Here is a 20,948-nt window from a genome sequence, read left to right on the forward strand (position 1 = left end):
ATCAAAGAAGTAAAACAATTTCTGCTTAATTAGTAAGTTTTGTAGTAATCTTATTATTGTAATGTTTGCCTAAAGCAGAGAAGTATGTTAGATTGGTGCAGGACATGTATGAGAGCTGTAAGACAGCAGTGAGGTGTGCTGTAGGTGTGACAGAGAAGATGGGTCTGCATCAAGGTTCGGCTCTGAGCCACTTCTTGTTTTCTCTGGTGATGGACAGACTGACAGATGAGGTTAGACAGGAATCTCCATGGACTATGATGTTTGCAGATGACATTGTGATTTGTAGTGAGAGAAGGGAGCAGGTGGAGGAAAATCTAGAGAGTTGGAGGTCTGCTGTGGAAATCAGAGGAATGAAGGTTAGCCACAGTAAGAATGTGAATATATTGGTAGAAGGTTCCTGAAGTTGGAGCTGCAAGGCAGGAGGTCTAGAGAAAGAGCAAAGAGGAGATTTATGGATGTAGTGAGAGAGGACATGAGGTTAGTTGGTTTGAGAGAAGAGGACGCAGAGGACAAGGTTAGATGGAGGCAGATGATTTGCTGTGGTGACCCCTGAAAGGCAACAGCTGAAAGGCAAAGAAGAAGAGATTGCCTAAAGGACTGTGCAAAGTGTAGCAGAGCATAAAGGGGGACAGCAGGAAGAGGGACAGCTGGGACAAAGCGGTGAGGACTATCGCATGCATTTTGGCTTCTATGTCGAAATGTAGACATGTGGTTACCATCTTAAAGTTCCAGCGTGCAACATTTTTCACACGGCAGTGACCAACACTGACATCTATATAGGGCATCTCTGCTAGATTTTATTGCATTAGCATAAATCTGTTACAATCTGTTATTAGCATAAAAAGTTACAATCTTATTTGATGAAATCATACTCCTATTGACTATGATCAGTAAATATTAGCTTTTTTGCTCCATGACCAGCCGTCGCCAAAGGATTCTTGCAAATCCATTCACATAACAGCAAACCATAGTAACAACAAAAAAAAAAAAAAAAAAACAACTGCTCCTGCTAAACAGAAAAAAAGAAAAACCCAGAGGACAAAACGAGCACAAATTTACAAGTACAAACTCACAGCCATGAACAAAGTTGACAAAAAAGTACAACTGATCTATAGGCATGTGGCATAGTGTTTACACATGATCAACAGAAATAAAAAGCACTCAGCGGGATTTTTTTTGGACCCTTTCTGTCCCATGTCTTGGCAAACAATATCGTCACTGCACAGGTGTCAACTAACTTTTTCAAGCTGTCACTCAAAGCCGGATCCAAGCAAAACAAATTTCCCAAGTCGTCACCACAGCAGCTCAAAGTACAGCAATGGAGTACCACTGTGCAAAAGTACCGATCTCAGGGAGTGTGCAACCACAGAGCAGAGCGTGAGACTGTGTGGGAGGATAAAACACGCCTCTGTGCCTTTTGCTCACTCTCTCTTTACTCTTTCCCAAACCATCAAAGGTAGCTCTGCACGGTGGCAGACAAAAAGGAGGTGAAACTGTTGAAAAACCGAACAAGTAGGCTGGGAGTTGAAAGTGCTGTCTGAGGGGTGGAAGTGAAAGAAACACAGTTGAGTGCAACTTTGCATCCCCTTACTTTGAAAGGGCAAAAAAGTAAAATAATATTATTTTTTTAAATCAACATAATACTTAATACATGTTCGGCTAGTACAAATGTTCCTTCATCATCAGATGTTAAAAAAAAAAAATGGTTTACAGCACACCTTTTCAGATTTGTCTCACCTTCTTGGAAAAGTCTTATTATATCCACATTTCTGAATTAGGGTTTTCACAGTTGCCACTGGCATCATTAGTCCCTTTGAAATACTTTTATGTTGCTCTCCAGATTCATGAAGGTTTACAAATTTCATATTTAAGTTGATATGCAAATCCCATTGTTTTAGTTACTCAAACTACTTGAGGCTGGCTCTAGGGTGTAGCTGCTCGCAAGCACGAGCACTGTTTAACACAACTGTCCATTAAATATTATGATGATTATTAAAAAAAAAAGACATTCTTATTTTTACTCTTTTTGCCATTTAAACATAAGGGAATGCAAATATTTTCTCTCTACTAAGATTATTTACTCCGAGATTAGCTATCGGCTAGGCAACTAGCTACCTCAGCCACTCAGCTGCACAATTCCAACTGGAAACAGCTGGTGATGTAAAAAGGACATCAGATCAGACTGATTTAACTTAAGAGGACACATCCAAAAAGTTGACGAATTTTTTTAGTTTATGTCCAAACTCACTCCTTACTCATTATATAATGCACCATATAGCCGGTTGAGAAGTGGTGTCTGAATATTGACTGTTTAAATTTGTCCATTACTCCAATTAAAAAATTCAACGATAGAAAGTCGTATGCAAAGCATGTAATTAAATATTTTTTACAACCTCACAATGCAATGCTCTTTATTTTAGATTTTAGAAAATCTTAAAGCTCAAAAAGATCTTACTGATGAAACAAAATTACAATAATTGTGATGATTAAAGTGTCTGAAATATTATTTTAATGCTCACTACAGAGTGAACTATTGGGTGTACATTATACAGGGAGTAGTGAATTGGTAAGTACAGGTAATATATTCAGACGACACATAATTAAAATATGGTTCGATCCACGTCTAAAATTAATACCAGCATTAACTAAAAATAAATAAATCATTGACTGCAACTGTGAAGCAGGAAGGTAGAGCGGTTGTCCACCAATCTCACAGTTGCTGGTTCAATCCCCGGCTCCTCCGGTCACATGTCGAAGTGTCCTTGAGCAAGACACTGAACCCCAACTTGGCCAGCTGCATAGCAGCATCCCCATCGGTGTATGAGTGTGTGTGTGATTGTGAGTGTGAATGGGTAAATAAGAAGCAGTGTAAAGCGCTTTGAGTGCCAATAGGTAGAAAAGCGCTATATAAGTGCAGAACATTTACCATTGTATTGATCTTACTTACATTACAGAGATTTAAATAGTCATAGTGTAGGCTGGAAATAAGTATATCAACCCCCAAAGCAGGAGTTAGCTAAACTTAGTCGAATCAATGGGCCATTATTGGAAGTGAGGGTTAGAGCTATTTTTTTTTTTATTTCTAACGAACAAACGTGGAGTTTGCTGTATACATCAGGCCTCTGCCCACTGTAAACGATGTCACATGAAAAAGTAATCTTATAAGACTTGCTATTAAAATTCGCTTATTTACATAAAGCTGAAAAGATTGACAAGGAATCTCAAATACTATTATAAACAATTAACCAATATACAGTTTGAGAAATTATAAACAGAGTTGATTAGGTCATGTGGCTACTGCCAACTTTTCCCCCTATATGTGGCTATCCAGCTTGACCTTACGTGACCTTAAAAGAAACAAAACAGAAAGCTCCCAGACTGCTCAATGAGTCCCACAGTACCAGTTGAAGGCTTAAAGGATTCACTGAATCTGTTGACATGTTATGTTCATGAATCTACAATAAGCGCATCATGGTGCATAAAGCCTAGTGTCCAAGGAAGCTGTTACAGGGAAATGTTTTCTAGACCAAAGAAAGAGAGATTGATTTGTTTAGGGAGCATATACAGCAATATTTATGGCATTAAAATTGCACTGCGCACTAACATCCCAAAATGAGGTACGGTGGAGGGAGCAATGTGAATTGGGGGTACATTTTTCACCAGAGCGGTGAATATTTAATTGTGTATTCAAAAAAGGTTTGAAAGATGACAATGATTTGGGTGCTATTACAGTAATGTTAATCCAATGCCACCAAAAATATCCGTTCACTAAAAAGCTACAAGTCAATGCTCCAAAACAATAGGATGAGCGGTATCCTGTCCTAACTGGAACCTAATACACTCCTTAACTGGTAATGATTCCCCTCATTAGGCCAATCACTAGAAACTTTGACTTCTTCTCAACATGACAGATTACTGCTGAGGAGAGACGTTAGGCCCCCACTGCTGAGCAGATAAGAGGTGAATGGGTTCATTAGCTTAGAGCAGCAGAGGAAAGCGAGACTCAAGCATGTTAGGTGGAGTGAAGAGTAATTGGGAACATGTACACCATCAGTAAGCATTGTCAAGAATTTACAATAATAATAAGTTAATATTTGCCAGATATGGGTCTAGTATACATTCAAAATGTTTTAAATACAAAACTGTATTTGGTAATTTATTGTCCAAACTGGATTTTTTTTTTTCTTTTTTTGTCCTTTCGGCTTATCCCGTGAGTTCAGGGTCGCCACAGCGGATCATTGTCCACATGTTGATTTTGGCAGTTTTTACGCCGGATGCCCTTCCTAACGCAACCCTCCCCAATTTCTACCGGACTTGGACCGGCACTGCACAGCTGGGGAGGCACAGCTGGGGAGGGGAATGGGCTGTCAGTGTCTTGCCCAGGGACACTTTACACTTTAACAAGTGAGCTACAGCCGCCCCAGTGAGCTACAGCCGCCCCAGTGAGCTACAGCCGCCCCATTGTCCAAACTGGTGTCTTGGACAATAATTCAAATAAATTATACTGATTACGTATATCTGGAATAGTAGGAGCACCTGTAGCTCAGTTGGTAAGGCAGTCGTCCACAGACAGCAGGGTCAGTGGTTCAATCCCAGATTACGTCTATATGTCGAAGTGACTCTGGGCAAAACACTGAACCCCTAACAGACCCCAACTGTGCAGTGCTGGTCCAAGCCCGGTAGAAATTGGGGAGAGTCAGCTGTGGCGACCCTGAACTCACAGGATAAGTAAAAAGAAAACATTTTCTGGGAAAAATTATTTGTTTTAGGATGAATTTATTCTATTAATAAAATCCACTAATATGCCAAAGAGAAGTAAAGTTAACACTAAGCTGTGAGAAGAACCTTTAAAGATTTTCTCTGGGCATTTTAACCTTAATGCCCCCAGAACCTTTTAAACAGCTACATGGTGCTTCAGGTGTCCGAAATCTTAGACTCCACTTGTTCTTTGAATTCTGTTTGTGCATACAAAGACATTCCCCCCTCCCTTTCTGCTTATCCTGTAAGCTAATAAACTTAAAATGCTAAAATAACCTGTTCCTGCAGTATGAGACAAACACACTAATCTGTTTTTAATATAAGAAGAGCATTGATTTCTGCTTGATTAGTAAGTTTGTACCAATCTTTTTATTGAGATTTCATAAAGACAATTATTTGAAGAGCTGTGCATAGAGTGTGAAGAGTTAAATGATGCTGTATCAGAGCAGGGAGAGCTGGGCTTAGCAGAGAGGACTAATTCTGAATTTTAAAAAAGCACTTTTTTTTATAGCTAGCTCAAGTTCCAAAATATAACTTTAAGCACTTTCATATTTACTCTATTTGAAGAATATCTTTCACTTGCTAAGATAAAAATATTTTATAAGGTCAATGCAGGCTTCCAGTCGATTAGTCTTCACTACAGCATCAAGCACAGTTCTTGCTTGACTAGTGTGTGTGCTCAGATGAAGGTTGCACAGACTGAAATCAGCAAACCTGGTAAATGCATGTTAGAACTAAACACACTACACAATGTCCACTATGGCTTTGTACTCCTCGTCATGCTCACTTTAAAGGATAGAAATAAGCTGAAGTTGTAATGAGACTGGTTCAGAAAGTTTATTATCAAGTGAAAAAAGGCCCAGCTACTTTTATCAGGAGTAGAGGAATAAACAAAGCTTTATGGCAGGTATGTGTAAATAGTCAATTATTTGGCAAAAGATTCATTAACAAACCAATGGTTTGTCAGTGTTGTGTTTCTGAAGTTGTTTTGAGTATTTCTGCCTATACTGGCAAAAAGTCTCTATGCTATTTTAAACAAACAAACAAACAAACAAACAAGCAACCACCCACCAACAACAACAACAAAAATGTATCTAGCAAAATTAAATACCTGTAGTTTGTCTTCGCCGTTTCTAGCCAGACTGCAACACACTGCATCTAATTCTTCACCCATGGAGGTAAGGATTGCCTCTTGCTCTGCTTCCATCCGCAACGCCCTCTCCTCCAGCTCTGACTCTGTAGTACGTTTCCGTTCACGTGTTCTGATCTGTGGAGAATGGTAGTGAGCTGAGTGGATGGAAAGTGGTGATCTCTTTTCTGCTTTTTATTGTTATGTAATTTGGACTGTTTCCAATGTTGGCCGGTCACTGGTCTCAGGGCCTCTACCAGGACACAGTCAATCGATTTGCCTGAGGCACAGGAACCAACTGATCAGTGCTGCCCAGAGACCGTGAATCATTATCCTGTCCTTGGGATAATATACCACCCATGATACATTATATATCTGCTCCTTTTTCTTCATTTACCTAATTTCAAATCAATACGTTGATGCCATCACAGCGGAACGTGTTCTGCATGTTGAGTTTTGACACCGGGTGCCCTTCCTGCTGCAAACCTCCCATTTTTTTATCTGGGCTAGGAACCGGTGGTGGCTGGGGGCTACACTTGGCGGGGTGGGATTGGCACCCGCAACCCCAATGTTTAACCATTGAGCCACCAGGTCGCCTACATTGATACCTCCCAAAGAGCCCATGTTAGGGGCCTGTCAGATAGGTGAATATAGGTTAAACACCAAATCTTCTGTCAAAAAACATCTAAGGAGACATTGATAAAGCCTATTTAAAAATAATACTGATTTGACACCACTTTACCTTTCCAACCATTCATATGTTTGTATGGTCACGTGGCCCTACAGATATCCTACATCTTGATGCTAGGAAGAATGGAAAGAAAGCAATGTCCTTGTAAATTTATATATGTTTTTTCTCCTTCCAATTGCAGATCTGTACCCAGAAGACACTGGTCCTAAAATGTGAAACATGTTTACTGAAAAGCATACTAGCATCAAACCTGAAACTACTGCAGCTGATGGCATTCAGTACACTGAAAATGGACAAATTCTTTCCTTAAAATGTCCTCAGTTCTTCGCCTGTTACAATTAATTGGAGTAAGCACAAATACATCTGACCTGCTCAGTATTATTTCACTGGTATTACAACAGATAATGTGACAATAGACACTGTACACTGCATTTATTTTTAAGTTTTATGTCATTTGATATCAGTCACTATAAAAAAATTGGCAAAGCAGGGCTCACATTGTCATCCAATTCCTGTTTGAGGAGCTGGTATTTTCTGTGGAGAAGAGCATGTGCGTCGTCTTTTGTGCTCAGCTGTGCTGCCAGCTTATCACACTCATCCTTCATCCTGTCCAACTTGATTCGAAGTGCCTCACACAGCTCCTTGTCTGACGCTGCATCTGCCTAGTAGAGAGGTGATATGTTTAAGGCCACATACAAAGGCAATCATTTGACATGATATAGACAGGTGGTTTATCTTTTCGAAAAATATCAACCTCATACTATTAACCTAAGAGGCACAAGAGTGAGTAGCCGTTTTTAAAGTTGCCATTTTAACTACACAAAAGCAAAGAAAGTGTTTTATATGTACAACATGCCATCTAGTGAACCCTGATCATTTGTAAAAGGCACATTCAAATAAGGTCTGACATGACCATGTTCCTTACAGCATTATGTAATACCTCAAGAAAATAGGTAAATATACTAGAGCCAACACTGAAGTCTCAGCCTCAGCCATTTTTCAGTCCAGCTCAGGCTGCAAACACAAATCCAGCCTTAGACATTAGAGCTTTTAATCTACAATGATTATATTATCACACATAAGTTCACACGCAACAATGGCTGAGCACTGGTAACAACAGGGGTGACAAAAAATGGAAAACAGGAGTGCTAGGAGTGAGAAAGAAACACAGATGGAAAATGCTAAATTAGAACTGGGGAAGACAGTAAGAGAGTAATTATGACAATGAGACAGAAGATCGAGTGGAGGAGAATTAAGAGTGAGGGGACAAGGACAGGAAAATAAGAATATTTTAACCTTTTCCTGACAGTTGACTGTATCAAAATTATAATATAGGCTTGTGGCTATGCTCTATGAATACTGGGTTAGCTTCTTAGGGACATCTGCTGCACCCGTAGGCTAGTACTTAAAAACATTCTAGCAAATGCCCCTGTCCTCACTGCACTTGGAAATGACACCATTACAATGAGCTATGTCAGATATTAATGCCATCACACAGCTAATGGGCTAAACTCAACCATATCAGGGACGACCATGCCCCTTAAGAAACAATATACCCATGAGGGGCTCATCGTTGAAGATACTGAGGGAAGGGGGGAGTAAGTGAAGAGGAGTCCCTGATCTCCAGCACTGCCTTGATGAGACTAAGGTCTGATATCAGGATTTTTAAATATTCACGCTTGAAGCTTTGGAATAGCTGTGAGGATCAGCAGGGCACAACACACCATTAAGAGCTCAGCTCTAACCAATTCATAAATACTCAGAGGACAGAGCCCTAGCAAATGAAGAAATTTACTCTAAATGAGAATTTCTTCTGTGTCTCGCTGACTGGGAAATATGCCAGATGTTAGTGGCTGAGGCACTTTACCCTGTGCTGAATTTGAAGTGGGTGCCAATGATACTCTTAATGTCAATTAGAGTGTGGTATTCTGATCCGTGCCTAGGTGTGAAAAGGAAAAAAATGTCTTTAGGTTTATGACCCTGAGATCTCGGAAGATGTGGGTGTGTGTGTTTGATGACTGATACCTGAATATCCACTGCTCAGCTGCACTGTTTAGCAAGTTACTGGTTCTGCATCTTGTTAGCTTTGGACAGAGGCAGGCCAAATCTTCTCTGTCTTTATGGTAGGCTAAGCTAAGCTAACTATCATCCAACTCCTCCAAAAAAATTTCAATAAGCAGATTTCGCTGAATGTCAAACTAATCTTTTTGCTCTACATTTCCTTTATTAAAAACATCTTTAGTATATTTATGAAATTGCCTACCTTAACCTCCTTCAGAACCGCTTGTGCCTCCTCTCGCTCCTGATGGCAGAGTTTGATCATATCCTGCATTTCTTTGTCCTTCTTTATCTTGCTGTCCTCCAACATTGCCTTCATGTTGTCCAGTTCCTTCTGATGCACCTCCCTCTCAAGCTGCAGCTGTTGCCCCGTTGTAGCTCGCTCCTCCTGCACGACTGTCAGCTTAGCCTGTAGCTCCACGGCGGACTTCTGGAGATCCTTTTTGGAGCTCTCCACTTCTGCTAATCGCTGGGCAAGCTGAGCATGGGCTGAGTTCATCTGCTTAAGGGCAGCCTGGAGCTCAGCCTGTTTCTCCTGGTCTCTCTGACAATAACGGACTTGCATCTCAGCCCGCTCTTCTAGAATTTGGTTTTCTTCTCTTAGTCTTGCTTGAATGGCTTCCTGACGCCGAGTCTGTTCCTCCAGTGAAGTTGAGGCCTCTCTCACCTAGTGTTACGAGTGCAGTTAGGATCTTAGTAAAGATCTGTAATGTTTCTTTACATGCAGTGGATTTTGTTAAACAAATATTCTCACATTATCAAAACACCTGAATCTGACGAATAAATGCTAATTTCATTCAAGTATGCGGTTGGGCTAGAATTGGTACAAGCACGTTAATATTCAGACAAGAAAAATGACATATGTCCCGGCACGACTTCAGTGCAGGCTGATCTTTAAAAACTGTGATCATATACATATAGCCTAGCTCACTTCATAGTGGTATTGTGTGACTTTGTAACACCTCATTGATTTGTTACTTTTGGAATGTGAGTCTTCTCATATGGGCTGCTGATACATTCATATTCAAGGAACAAAGATTACTGAATGCACATTTTCCAATAAAAACCTGATGCACACTCCATGGTCCTATGAATAAAATACATATTTATATATAGTATTCTTAGTGTCCCTAGTGATTTGATAGAGAAATTCTATTTCTGGGCCCCACACCTCCCGTATTTCCTGCTCCAATGACAACTGGCGCTGGCGACTCTCAGACAGCTCCACATCCTTGCGGTGGAGTTCTTCTTCACGCTGGGCCAAACGGCCTAGGATTTCAGCAAGCTCCCTGCGGGCTGCCTCAGTCTGCTGGCTCAGCGCCTTCAGCTGGGCCTGAGAGCTCTCCTTTTCCCTGACTGCCTGGAGGGAGAAAGAGTGAGCACAAGAGTGGAGGGGGGGGGGAGGAGAGGGAGAGACGGGAAATGAAGAATGACAAATGAAGAGGAGGAGGAAGATGGTGTATAAAAAGAGGGGCGCTAACAATAATGATGAGAGCAAGAGAAAGAGTGACAGAGAGACAGAGGGAGCAAAACATATGCAGTACCAGCTTTCACACTGATAGGAAAATGCTAGCACTCAGCTCTCTGATAAGGGACAATGGTCAGGTCTGTTCAAGGCAGATTGCTTCTAATACTCCGGCTTTGACTGGAATTTGCAAAGACTTTGCTGTAGCTCAGAACCTAATCATTTAATTGAGCACTTGATTCTCTCCCCTAATTCATTAAGGGGGCAGAAATTATTTTGTAATTAATTCGTGTCACGTCGAATATGCCAGGTGGGAGTCTGTCTGTCTGTGAGGCGCGAGGCTGCTGACGGAGCTTGGAGGTGACTCACTCAGTTCAAATAAAATGGAAATCACTGGGAGGTGACTTTCAATGATACCGAGTTGTTAATTATTCAACTAAGCAAAACTGCTGTAACATACTATGCAAAGGTACTCAGACTACCTCGCTTCATGTTTGGTTATATTAAGATAAGATATGTGAAACCTTTATTCATACCACAGTGTGGGAATTTCTGTGTTACAGCAGCAGAAATAAAATGTGCAAATGTAAAGCAAGAATTAAAACGAGAACAAATAAGTATACAATCTACAATTGCACTGAGGTAGATGTTATTTCACAGTGTAGGAATCTATTATTATAGTGAATTTTGATTCACTGGGAGCAGCTCTGGTTGTAAAGTCAGACAGAAGCTGCTACAGCTGCTCAGAGATGTCACTATGCCATGCATGAGGTCAGATTCATTCTCCAGCAAGGATGATAACTTGTCTACCATCCTCCTTTCTCCCACCTACTGTTCTGAGTCCAGGGTCATCCCGAGGACTGAGCTGGCCTTCCTGATCAACTTATCCAGTCTCTTCCTGTGTGGCGTACAGATGCTGCTGCACCAACAGACTACACCATAAAAGATGGCTGAGGCCACCACAAAGATGGACTTCAGTAGTGCCCCCTGCACTCCAAAAGACCTTAGTCTTAGAAAGAGTCTACTCCATCCTTTCCTATAAAGAGCGCCTGTGTTATCTGTGTTATTATGATTAACTTATTTCATACATAATTTAAGACTTTGATCTTGCCTTTGATACAAATGCCTCTATGCATTTCAGACACAATATATTATTAATTAAGATGAACAGAGTACGGCATTTATTGTTGGCTTTGGTTGGGTTAAAGAGAACAATAAATTAAAAGACATTCGAAAAACATTCCATCTATTCATTTTCTTTAATTGCTTCTCCTGTTCAGGGTTGCAGGGGGCATGGAGTCGTTGGGTAAGAGGCAGGGTACCCACCTGGAGGGGTTGCAAGTCTATCTCAGTGAAACCAATTAACCTAACATGCATGTCTTTGGACTATAGGAGGGAACACGAGTACCCAAAGGAAACCCACACATGCAGGGGCAGAACATGCAAACTCCACACAAGAGCGACTGCAACACACATGTAGACTTGAACTTAATCTAACCACTCCACCACCTTGCTGCCCCCGATAATATTCCTGATATGCATAACTCATATTGTCTGTTTATTAGTTAATCCAATAATCATACAAGGGTCCTGCTCTAGTTTATTTTCCAGTCCATTTCTACTATAAAACACAAAGGAGGTACTGAACCACAAAAAAGCCTAAATATTCCAGTGTTCTGCATTTCCCTGTCCATGATATAGTGTTGATTGGTTTCTCATTCTCTCAACTGAATGGCCTCCATACTGTAACTTAACACTGCTGATAAAGATATTACATTTAACATGCCAATGACTTCTGCTTCACTAGTTTTGTGTTGTGTCCTTAATGTTCCCAAAACTTGCCCAATATTCCGTCCATCCCTTTAGCCAGTTGTAGCAAACTAGTTTCCTTCCACCAACCACTGCAGAGAAACTTCTTATTATACAGGGGAGACACTACAAATCAGTTTAATTCCTGCATTTCATTAGATACATACTACTTAATTACATTATTACCAGTGTGTCCACTGCTAAGAAAATGCAACAAAGACAGTCAAAAGTGCTGTGCTCCTAGATGGCCGAACACCAGCTTACCCAGCAGGAGCAACACCAGTCCTGGTAATAGAAACAAAGCTGCCCCAACATGAGGAGTAGAGTGATCTTTGTGGTGCAGTTGCTCACAACTGCTGTGTGTTATATTGTAAATAAGTCACAAAACATTATCAAGGCCTGGTAAAATTTAGTTCACGCTGAATAAAAGTGTGAAACAACTTAAAACCATACACTGGTAGAACAAACACAGCTAACATTAATTAAAAGTTCAGCAGACAGTAAATCATTTGGATTGATAGCTTGAGTACATTGGACACAATTGCTGATTTGCAATTCCTTACAGTTGTGTATCTTATTTTGTTGCTATAATAAATAATGTAAAAAGAGGTAAAATATTCACGACGTAACAGTAGTTACAGAGTTTTGTCTTTTACTTCCAAAAAGCCCCCTCAGAAACCACAGATGACACCATACAACTGTTTTCAGAGTATGAGCAGTAAAAGAGCTTCATTTGTATACGTACGTGTGCCTTTAAAACACTTTAAAAGGCACATTTAAAGGATATTGCTAGAGATATTCCTCAAGCATTATCTTGAAATAAGCCAGGTCCGTTCTCTAGACTTATCTGTCTCAAGAAATGATTTTTTTTTTTCAATGTGGAGAAATTGCCAACATGATAAAGATCAACAGTTACTTCGCCACAGCTGCTACTATAGGATGTGGTGTCAGAAGTCTTGTAATAAATGAATCAGCCTCAACTGACCTGCGAGGCCTTGTCAGTATGGAACTGAACCTGGGTCCTTGCCTCCTCAAGCTCCTTCTGCAGTCTCTTGCACTTTGCTCTCCACTGGCACACAGCCTCCTGGGCCCTGGTCTTCAATTCATTTCTGCTCCTTGTGCTCTCCTGGAGTAATGCCTCAGTCTCCCTCCTCTCTGCCTGGCCTCGGCTCTGTGAGGAGGAATAGATTTATGAATTAAAATGAAATAAAATGTATATGCATTTTCAATAATCTGTGTTTTAACCATTAGATGGATTCTAAAATGTTTTATGGGACTAGGACTAAAGGATACAGTTATGGCAGCAATGGTTTTCCACTTTTTTGCGGTGTAATTTTATTAGGTTGTAGCCCAGAATTAGACACTAAACACAGCATGTGTCTGATTTAAATTACCAATAGAAAAAGCAGCTCTTGTGCAGAGTGCTTGATTTAAATTAACAGTACACTTATGAAATGCATGCGTGACAAAGTAACTAATCAAAATACCTGCATCTCCCTCAACTGTTCAAGCATACGTAACTGCTGTTGCTCCCGCCGTGCCAGGCCTGATGACAATTCCTGATATACCAAAAAAGATAAAGGTCAAGCACCCATGTTATTCCACTAAGATACAGAGAGGGAGGCCTCCCCGTTACTTAGTAGTTAGGTAGAAGAAGATATAATGTACAATAAACAATAAATAAGGAATAGGAGAACAGAAATAAAGGCAGTAAAGACTGAAAGGTTGAATGAGGTTGAGACTCTGTTTACATGTTTTCAACAATTGGATTATCTGCGAGGCTCATCTGAAAGGCAGGCAGAAAAGAGACCTGCAGTGGATTAGCATCACATCCCCAAGAAAAACAACAATGACTTTGAAGTGTCAAGTCTGACTAAAGTACAAGGTAAAGGAAAGTAAGGCTACGCTGGCACCATTTAAGTATTTACACTAAATAAAACTGTCGGTTAGGAGTAATTATCTGTAGACTGATTCAACGCAAACCTATGTATATAAATTTGTTCACTTCAGATTTTCATTTACTATCGTTTTTCTCCTCATTATACTTCATTTTTGCTCATTTATTGTTGAAACGAAACATTTGCAACATCTTTTTTGATCTAGACATAAAAACCATAAGAGATGCCCCAGGTGATACATGCAAACACCCACTTCATCTTTTCACATCTACTCTGCAATAGGGGTAAACGTGGGAGTTTAAACACATTTTCAGTAAAAGACACATCAAAGGTTAAAGGAGTGTGCCAATGCTTAAAGAGCAGCTATTTCTACTAACATTTTATTGATACCCACTATAGCCTTGAAAACTGTTGCTTAGCAAGGGGGTTGTCTTTTCTTTTTCCAAGACTTTTCTGTTTCTTGTTATAGTGATGGAAGTGACACATCGCACCAGTATGAGAAGGATAAATGACTGCTTGGGTGATTTCTGATCTCCTATTCCAACTGTCACTTCATCTGACGACTTTAAGAGGATCGTGTGGCATGGAGTTGACGGAGGATGCAACCACGGATGAGAGGCACCCCGCAAACTGAAATAACTCTGCTCAGGGTGTAGATACCTACACAAGCAAAGTTAAAAACATGCCTGTGTTGTTTTTTTTTTTATTTGCAGTCCAGTGACGAAATTCTGTTTCCCATTTATTCTTAAGAAAAAGAGAGAAGACGAAGAAACAAACATTACAACTAATGTAATACGCCCTTGTTGATTTATGTGTCTCACAGTTTCTCTAAAACATACCTCCACCTGTAAACTGAGCTGGACTCTCTCCTTCTCCTTGCGGTCCAGAGCCCTCTTCAGTTCTTCAACTTCACTAAGGACAGAGGCCTTGCACAGCTGGACTCGCAGCTCTGCAATTTCTTTTTCCAGCTCCAAGCGATCTATACGCATGTGCACATGCACATGCACACAGATAAATAAGACAACACAACTGTTTTTCAAAGGATTACAGCAGTTGGAGACAGCAAGAGTAGAACATAAAGTGTAGTAACAGGGAACTATAGGAAACAAATGAAATGAGGAACTATAAAACTAAATGTATCAGTTCACAAAAACTGAATTTCATTGTGAAATTTATGGGCAACATGTAGATGTGGTCAATGACAACAATCAGACTGTTTTAACCAATGAATGAAAACCCTTTTTTTTTTTAATAATCTAAATCAGATGATCCCTACAGTATATATGGAAGTACTTTACACCTTCAGACATGTTAGTTTTAGGCTTTTACTGCCCATTAAATGTATTTTGCTGAAACATTTTGTGATATATATATGCTGTAAGAATTAACTGATTTCTGTTGTTATAGAGTTGGCATGTCAATCTTTAACTGGCCGTGCATTAAAACCTCTCTCCTCTTTAATATAAATGTGTGTTTATTGATTTTTGGTACCTGGCCCTCGCACTCCACCTCTCCCCTCTTCCTTGTCAGTGTGGTTGCCACGTGGCTGCACAGTGGGCTGAGAAGCCTCCATATTGACCCTCTCTGTCCTCTCCTTCCTTGTCCTCCTCAGCTCACCGCGCATGTCCTCTACCTGGGAATTATAAGCAAAGTGAGCAGACAAAGACATCTGACTGTCAGCCATCTGGAAAAACAACTAAGTTTTCTTAAAAGCTTCTTTACATCTTACTGTTTCTCATGAGATTTGCTGTACAGCTGCATAGACTCTGGTACCGTACCCACAAACATACCTGTTGAACAAGGGACACTCTGTTATCTTCTGACTGTTCCAGTAGTTTTCTAGCTCCCTCCAACTCCTGCTCCAACTAAGGACAGCATAACAACAAGAATACTGAGATAAGACTTAACGGGAAAGTGTAAAAAATCGATTGTGGGGTCAGCATGAGCTTAGTCTGATGTCTCAATGCAGCATCTAAAATCAACAAGATTAGCTAAAATGTGAATGCTAACACGTTAGGCAGCAGTAAGATGTTTCAATTAAGTAGGAACTTTTTGCAGGGCCAATTTTGATAAAATGTAGTATTTTATAAACTACTAAGGATATGGCAAAAGCATATTAAAGACTAACTTCACTCACCTTGGACTTCTCTCTCTCTGCTTTCAGTAGCCTGGCTGTCATGGCCTCCTTCTCATGGGCTTGAACTTGGCGCCTCTCTAAAGTCTATAAAAGAAAAATAGAATCACACATATATAAGAACTGCAAACATGAAACATGAGAAGTCCTATTGCATCACAGCATCCCCTCCATCTCATCTTGTTAGAACATGGTACTGGCATCACGCTGGATTTGTACATGAGCTTAGATCCCACTCATTCTGAGCAGGCTGTGGAGATGAATTACCAGCTGCTAGCAATAACATCCACCCAAGTGACTCATCATCTATTTGATTCACATCACAGTGGGGATCAGTGGGGAATAAATGTGCCCTCTGCTAGCCCTCTTCTCCTTCTCCTTATTTTCCTCTTCATTTCTTCATGCTTGTTTATTTAACCTTAATTTCTGGACAAATGCATTATTTCCCATCACTCCAAGCCCCGCTGGTGTCCCACTAGGGCACTATGAAGGAGAGGGGTGCAAATTAAATGAAACTACTATCATTACACAGTGTGCTAAAAAGCCAAGCTCAAGATGAGCACTACTCTGGATACAGCAATGCAGTGCCCCCTAGTGGTCTAAATCTAACCTGCAGCAGGCATAATAGATTAAAAATGATCCATGCCAAGACCATGATTAGCACATACAAAGCGATGTCCTCCACAGCAGCAAACAAGCAATAAGTGATTCAGTATCTTAAATTATGCTTGACAATGCATAATATTAAAGACACATGTGAAACTCTTGGTATTAAGGAGAGGATCAACCTATGAGTCTACATCATTATTGTGCACCCAACGACAGAGCATCCGTAGCTTTTAATGATTCTAGACAAGTGCACAAATAACATGATATACAAGATATGCATATTGCCTGCTTTGTGGCCATGTACACTGCATCAAAATAATTGCAGAGGTTTGCTTAGCTGGGTCAAACAATAGGACTGCTGCCTTCACAAACAAGTGAGGAAAGCAGTACACTAGGGAAAAAAAGACTTCAGAGATAGTGACTGAGCAATTGCAGAGAAATCTGGTGTTTCTTTGACAAGTTCTCGGTTTGTATTCAGCCATTTTTAATGGATAACGCTTCATAATGCAGTAATACATTTTTTATTTATTTTTTTGTCCTTTCGGCTTATCCGGGTCCCGGGTTCAGGGTCGCCACAGCGGATCATTGTCCCCATGTTGATTTGGCACAGTTTTTACGCCCGATGCCCTTCCTGACGCAACCCTACCCAATTTCTACCGGGCTTGGACCAGCACTGCACAGCATGGGGAGGGGACCTGGTTGTTGGGGGTTCAGTGTCTTGCCCAGAGACACTTCAACATATAGCCGGGACCGGGGATCTAACCACTAACGCTGTGGTCCGTGGACGACTTACCAACTGAGCTACAGCTGCCTCCCAATGCAGTAATAAATTATTGAATGTAATTGTTTGGAAGTTTACTTTCTGTATTACAAGATGAGACGTTTTCTCACCTGGGGATCAAGAATGCTGTAAAACAATGTCGCTAGTTTGAATAAATGAAATTTAAATGAATAATATTTGTAAAACTATTTAGAAATGCAGTTGTACCTTTCAAATTTCAAACTCCCTGACTGGTTGGACTCAGGACATGTAGAACCACCCTTAAGCCTAAAGATTATAACCGGAAATAATTCCTAAAATATACTATATTTAAAGTATTTGTCTTCCAACTTCCATTTTGACTAACCTCTGTAAGTCTGTCTTTTTTTTTTCTAGCTGGTTCTAAAGTATCTGATTAGAGGGACAATGAGACTATTTGGCAAAAAACAGCAGCAACATAATATATGATATATTTGCCATATGCATTGTCTAATTTTGTCTTGTGTGCCCGCTTTATTCTTTTTTTTCCTTTTACAATTAAAGTTGTGTATGTGACTTTTGATGTCACCTAAGGTTGTGTGTCTGTTAATGTGTGTTGTCTCTAATAAATATATTAACATAAAATAAAGTATATTTCTGTTCTATCTTGCCAAATCAGTTTAATAAATATATATGACTTCATAATTAATTTTTTTTATTTTCTCTTTGAATGTGAGAGAACGTTAGACAAAGTGTCAACAGGGAAGTGTGGGATGGATCACAGCAGATAAACTGGGTAGACTGTCACCTCCTGCAGATCGTCAGACAAAGTCACATGTTGTTCAGGCCTTTTTTCTCTCTCAACAATCCTGTGTTCTGTGTTCATCTCTCTCTCCAGTTCCTGGAGACGCCTCTCCACATGAGTAGAAACCTATACACAGTAAAAATGAAGACACCTCAGGTCACGCAAACAGGTCAGGACAGGCAACAGGATATGATAAATGAGACCACAGGAAATTAAAAGAGTGGGTGACAATTTTTTTTTTTTTTTTTTTAGGAATGACATGAAATAAAATGAAAAATTACATTCAAAAAGCAACAGTTCCCTGTCTAATCAGGAAGCATCTCATCCATTTATATAAGATAGTTAATAACTTTATCTCGTCTTGTCCACCGACATGACAAGATAAAAACACATTAAACATATTGGTTGTCATTTGGAGCTGCATATTTCAAAGCAGTGGTGGTGCATTGTAGAGCCTTGTGCTGGGAAATTACTATAAAATATTTGCTAAAGTTAAACTTATTTGAAGTTACGTTGAGAAGGAAAATAATTCCGTAGCCATTGTTTGGTATTCAGAAAACAAAAAATATTTGCACAATCCAGCAGCTTTCATCCATCAATAAGCTGATGCTGTGCCCCTAAATTCAGGAAGCCTCCACTTTTCTTTTCACATTCACAGAGTTGAAAAGCATTTTTGAAGTACTGGAAGTGAAATACGCAGCCACAACTCACTGAGTCCTGTCTCTGGGAAGTTGTCATGTGCTCTGTGAGGCTTTCCATCGCCCGCCTCGTGTCAATTTCAGACCTATAAAAAAAATAGACAAATCCAGCAGGGTGAATATATTTACACACCAGAGATCTCTGTCGTTTTTGAAAAATCCTATTTCAGGACATCATTGATCAAAATGTGAATGCATAATGTGATACCACTAAAAATAATTATGCAGCTTCAAATGTTGAAATACTGTGTTGGATCAATTTGGTCTGGTCAGCACCATCAGGGAGGAGAGATTTTTCAATAACTTCAAAATGTCAAATTTTAATGCAAGTTGAGAGAAAAATCCGACGCCTTTTGACTTTGCAGTGCTGTCTCTAGAAGTTTTCGCTGGCACTTTTATCACTACCTCGTCAAGGAGATTTCAAAGAACAGAAATTCATGCATTATTTTTAAAGCTCATCCAAAAAAGTTTTATATACAGTGAATATGTAATGTAGAAAAAGAAGATGTAATGCAGAAGATCAATATCATAAATTGTTCTAGTCATAAGACAAACAAGGTGTCAGTTATATATCAGTTGTATAAAATATTGTAAGACTGTATGAGTCCATGGCACTTTGTGTGGAGTACTAAATTAGTATAAACCAAAAAAGGCTTTGAAATGCAATTTACATCATGCAGATGCAAGTAACAAAGGTCATTTAGGGTTTAATTTAATACATTGCAAAAGGTTTGGCCAAAATAGCCTATTTTAATAACCAACAGTGATTTATTGGAGTATTCTTTTTGTGGCTTTTGAATCCGGCCAAGACACTTGACGAGGCCATTGGCTGTTCTGTTGAATAACAAAAATCCCCTCATTGGGTGAAAAAGGCAACGATGAAGACTGGCATATTCGATTTTATATTAGCGCAGCACTGTGCTGTGTGCTAACATACACTTGGAATACTGTTTTTAATCTTCAAAGTTTGTCCCTCCTCCCAGATACAGTACCTATTTCTCCTGAGGATTTCTCTATCCAGGTCATCAGAGATTCTCTGCTGGTCACAACATATATCCCTTAAGGACTGGTGCAAAGTATGCATCTATACAAGATGGTCACACACACACACACACACACACACGAATACAAAACATACAACATAAGTAAAGCAAAGCAGAGCTATCCATCATTGCTTCTACAGAGATCCCCATTTATAGCAACCACTAGAAGAGATAGATCAAAAACACATTTACACTATACAGGGCAATGAAACTAAAAGAATTCTTATTTGAATAAAATATATTATCAAGACCCTTTAACCATAGGAAAAAAATGCATAAAAAAATCTCATGTCTATGTTAATGAGACGATGCGCCATCTTATGGTAATATTGTGTAACTACATGAAGCAGCAAGCGGCACTGATTGGTAGTTAGTCCTTACATCCTCTTCTGAGAGGCTGGTATCTTTGAAGCGAACACCGGCAGACTGAGACCTCCTCCTCCTCCCTGGAGTGCCTCTATAGTCCCTCAGTGGAGAAGTAGGGTAGAAACGCTGGCCCTCTGAAATCCAAGTTGTGCAGATATTATGAAGTGTTTTTGGAAACGATGTACAAGAGCAATATAACAACAATATAAACAATATAAGCAGGAACCAAAGAAATTGAAGCTGATTACTTAGAATGAAGAATAGAAGCTTTACGATTTATACTTTAGTAGACTAAAATCAGAAGACAGCTGAGAACAAAGTCCTTTCTACTTGTACACACCAAAGCCCGAGCAAGCCTCCAGGTCACTGGTCTGCAGCGTGGAGGCTGAGCCTGAAGCACTCCGAACGCCGTTGGATCTCATCAGCCTCTGTGTCTGCAGCTGGCTGATTGACTCCTCCAGGTTCTCTCTGAGCTGATTAAGAAAGACACGTGGAAAATGTGTGAGGACTGGAGAGACAAGTCAACTAAGCATTAAAGAGTAAATATATTATCGTGTAACGTGTCTCACCAGAGTCATGGCTTCAGCCTGTTCGTCTGTATGTTCCCTGTACTGGCCCAGCATCCGGTCGACTTTCGTCAAGTTTCTACTGGTGTCCTGTCAACGAAAATACGCTGTTTGTTATCAACTATTAAACTTTGTGATGATCTGATCGCACATATCTCTGCTTCATGTGCCAAAGCCGAG

The 20,948-nt window shown here is 40.0% G+C and overlaps 1 protein-coding gene across 7 annotated transcripts in view; it reads right to left on the reverse strand.

The window, feature by feature from the left end:
- Positions 1-20,948, reverse strand: part of LOC137102703 (centrosomal protein of 128 kDa) — a 37,879-nt gene that overhangs the window by 16,199 nt on the left and 732 nt on the right. For 6 of the 7 annotated variants that reach the window (XR_010911259.1, XR_010911258.1, XR_010911261.1 and 3 more), the window contains exons 2-17: positions 20,772-20,858; positions 20,543-20,675; positions 20,218-20,336; positions 19,786-19,877; positions 18,807-18,879; positions 18,099-18,221; positions 15,946-16,029; positions 15,599-15,673; positions 15,300-15,441; positions 14,648-14,787; positions 13,398-13,469; positions 12,896-13,081; positions 9,808-9,996; positions 8,842-9,303; positions 7,076-7,240; positions 5,870-6,025 (exon numbers count right to left, since the gene is read on the reverse strand). Coding sequence is in view for 3 of the 7 variants with exons in the window: in XM_067482476.1 (XP_067338577.1) it covers positions 5,870-6,025; positions 7,076-7,240; positions 8,842-9,303; positions 9,808-9,996; positions 12,896-13,081; positions 13,398-13,469; positions 14,648-14,787; positions 15,300-15,441; positions 15,599-15,673; positions 15,946-16,029; positions 18,099-18,221; positions 18,807-18,879; positions 19,786-19,877; positions 20,218-20,336; positions 20,543-20,675; positions 20,772-20,858 (2,298 nt within the window). In the remaining 4 variants the exon portion in view is untranslated. The remainder of the gene's footprint in view (positions 1-5,869; positions 6,026-7,075; positions 7,241-8,841; positions 9,304-9,807; positions 9,997-12,895; positions 13,082-13,397; positions 13,470-14,647; positions 14,788-15,299; positions 15,442-15,598; positions 15,674-15,945; positions 16,030-18,098; positions 18,222-18,806; positions 18,880-19,785; positions 19,878-20,217; positions 20,337-20,542; positions 20,676-20,771; positions 20,859-20,948) is intronic. The other variant, XM_067482477.1, reaches the window with a different exon arrangement.

Source organism: Channa argus, chromosome 17 (genome assembly GCF_033026475.1).
Source record: "Channa argus isolate prfri chromosome 17, Channa argus male v1.0, whole genome shotgun sequence".
In the NCBI taxonomy this organism is placed as follows: domain Eukaryota; kingdom Metazoa; phylum Chordata; class Actinopteri; order Anabantiformes; family Channidae; genus Channa; species Channa argus.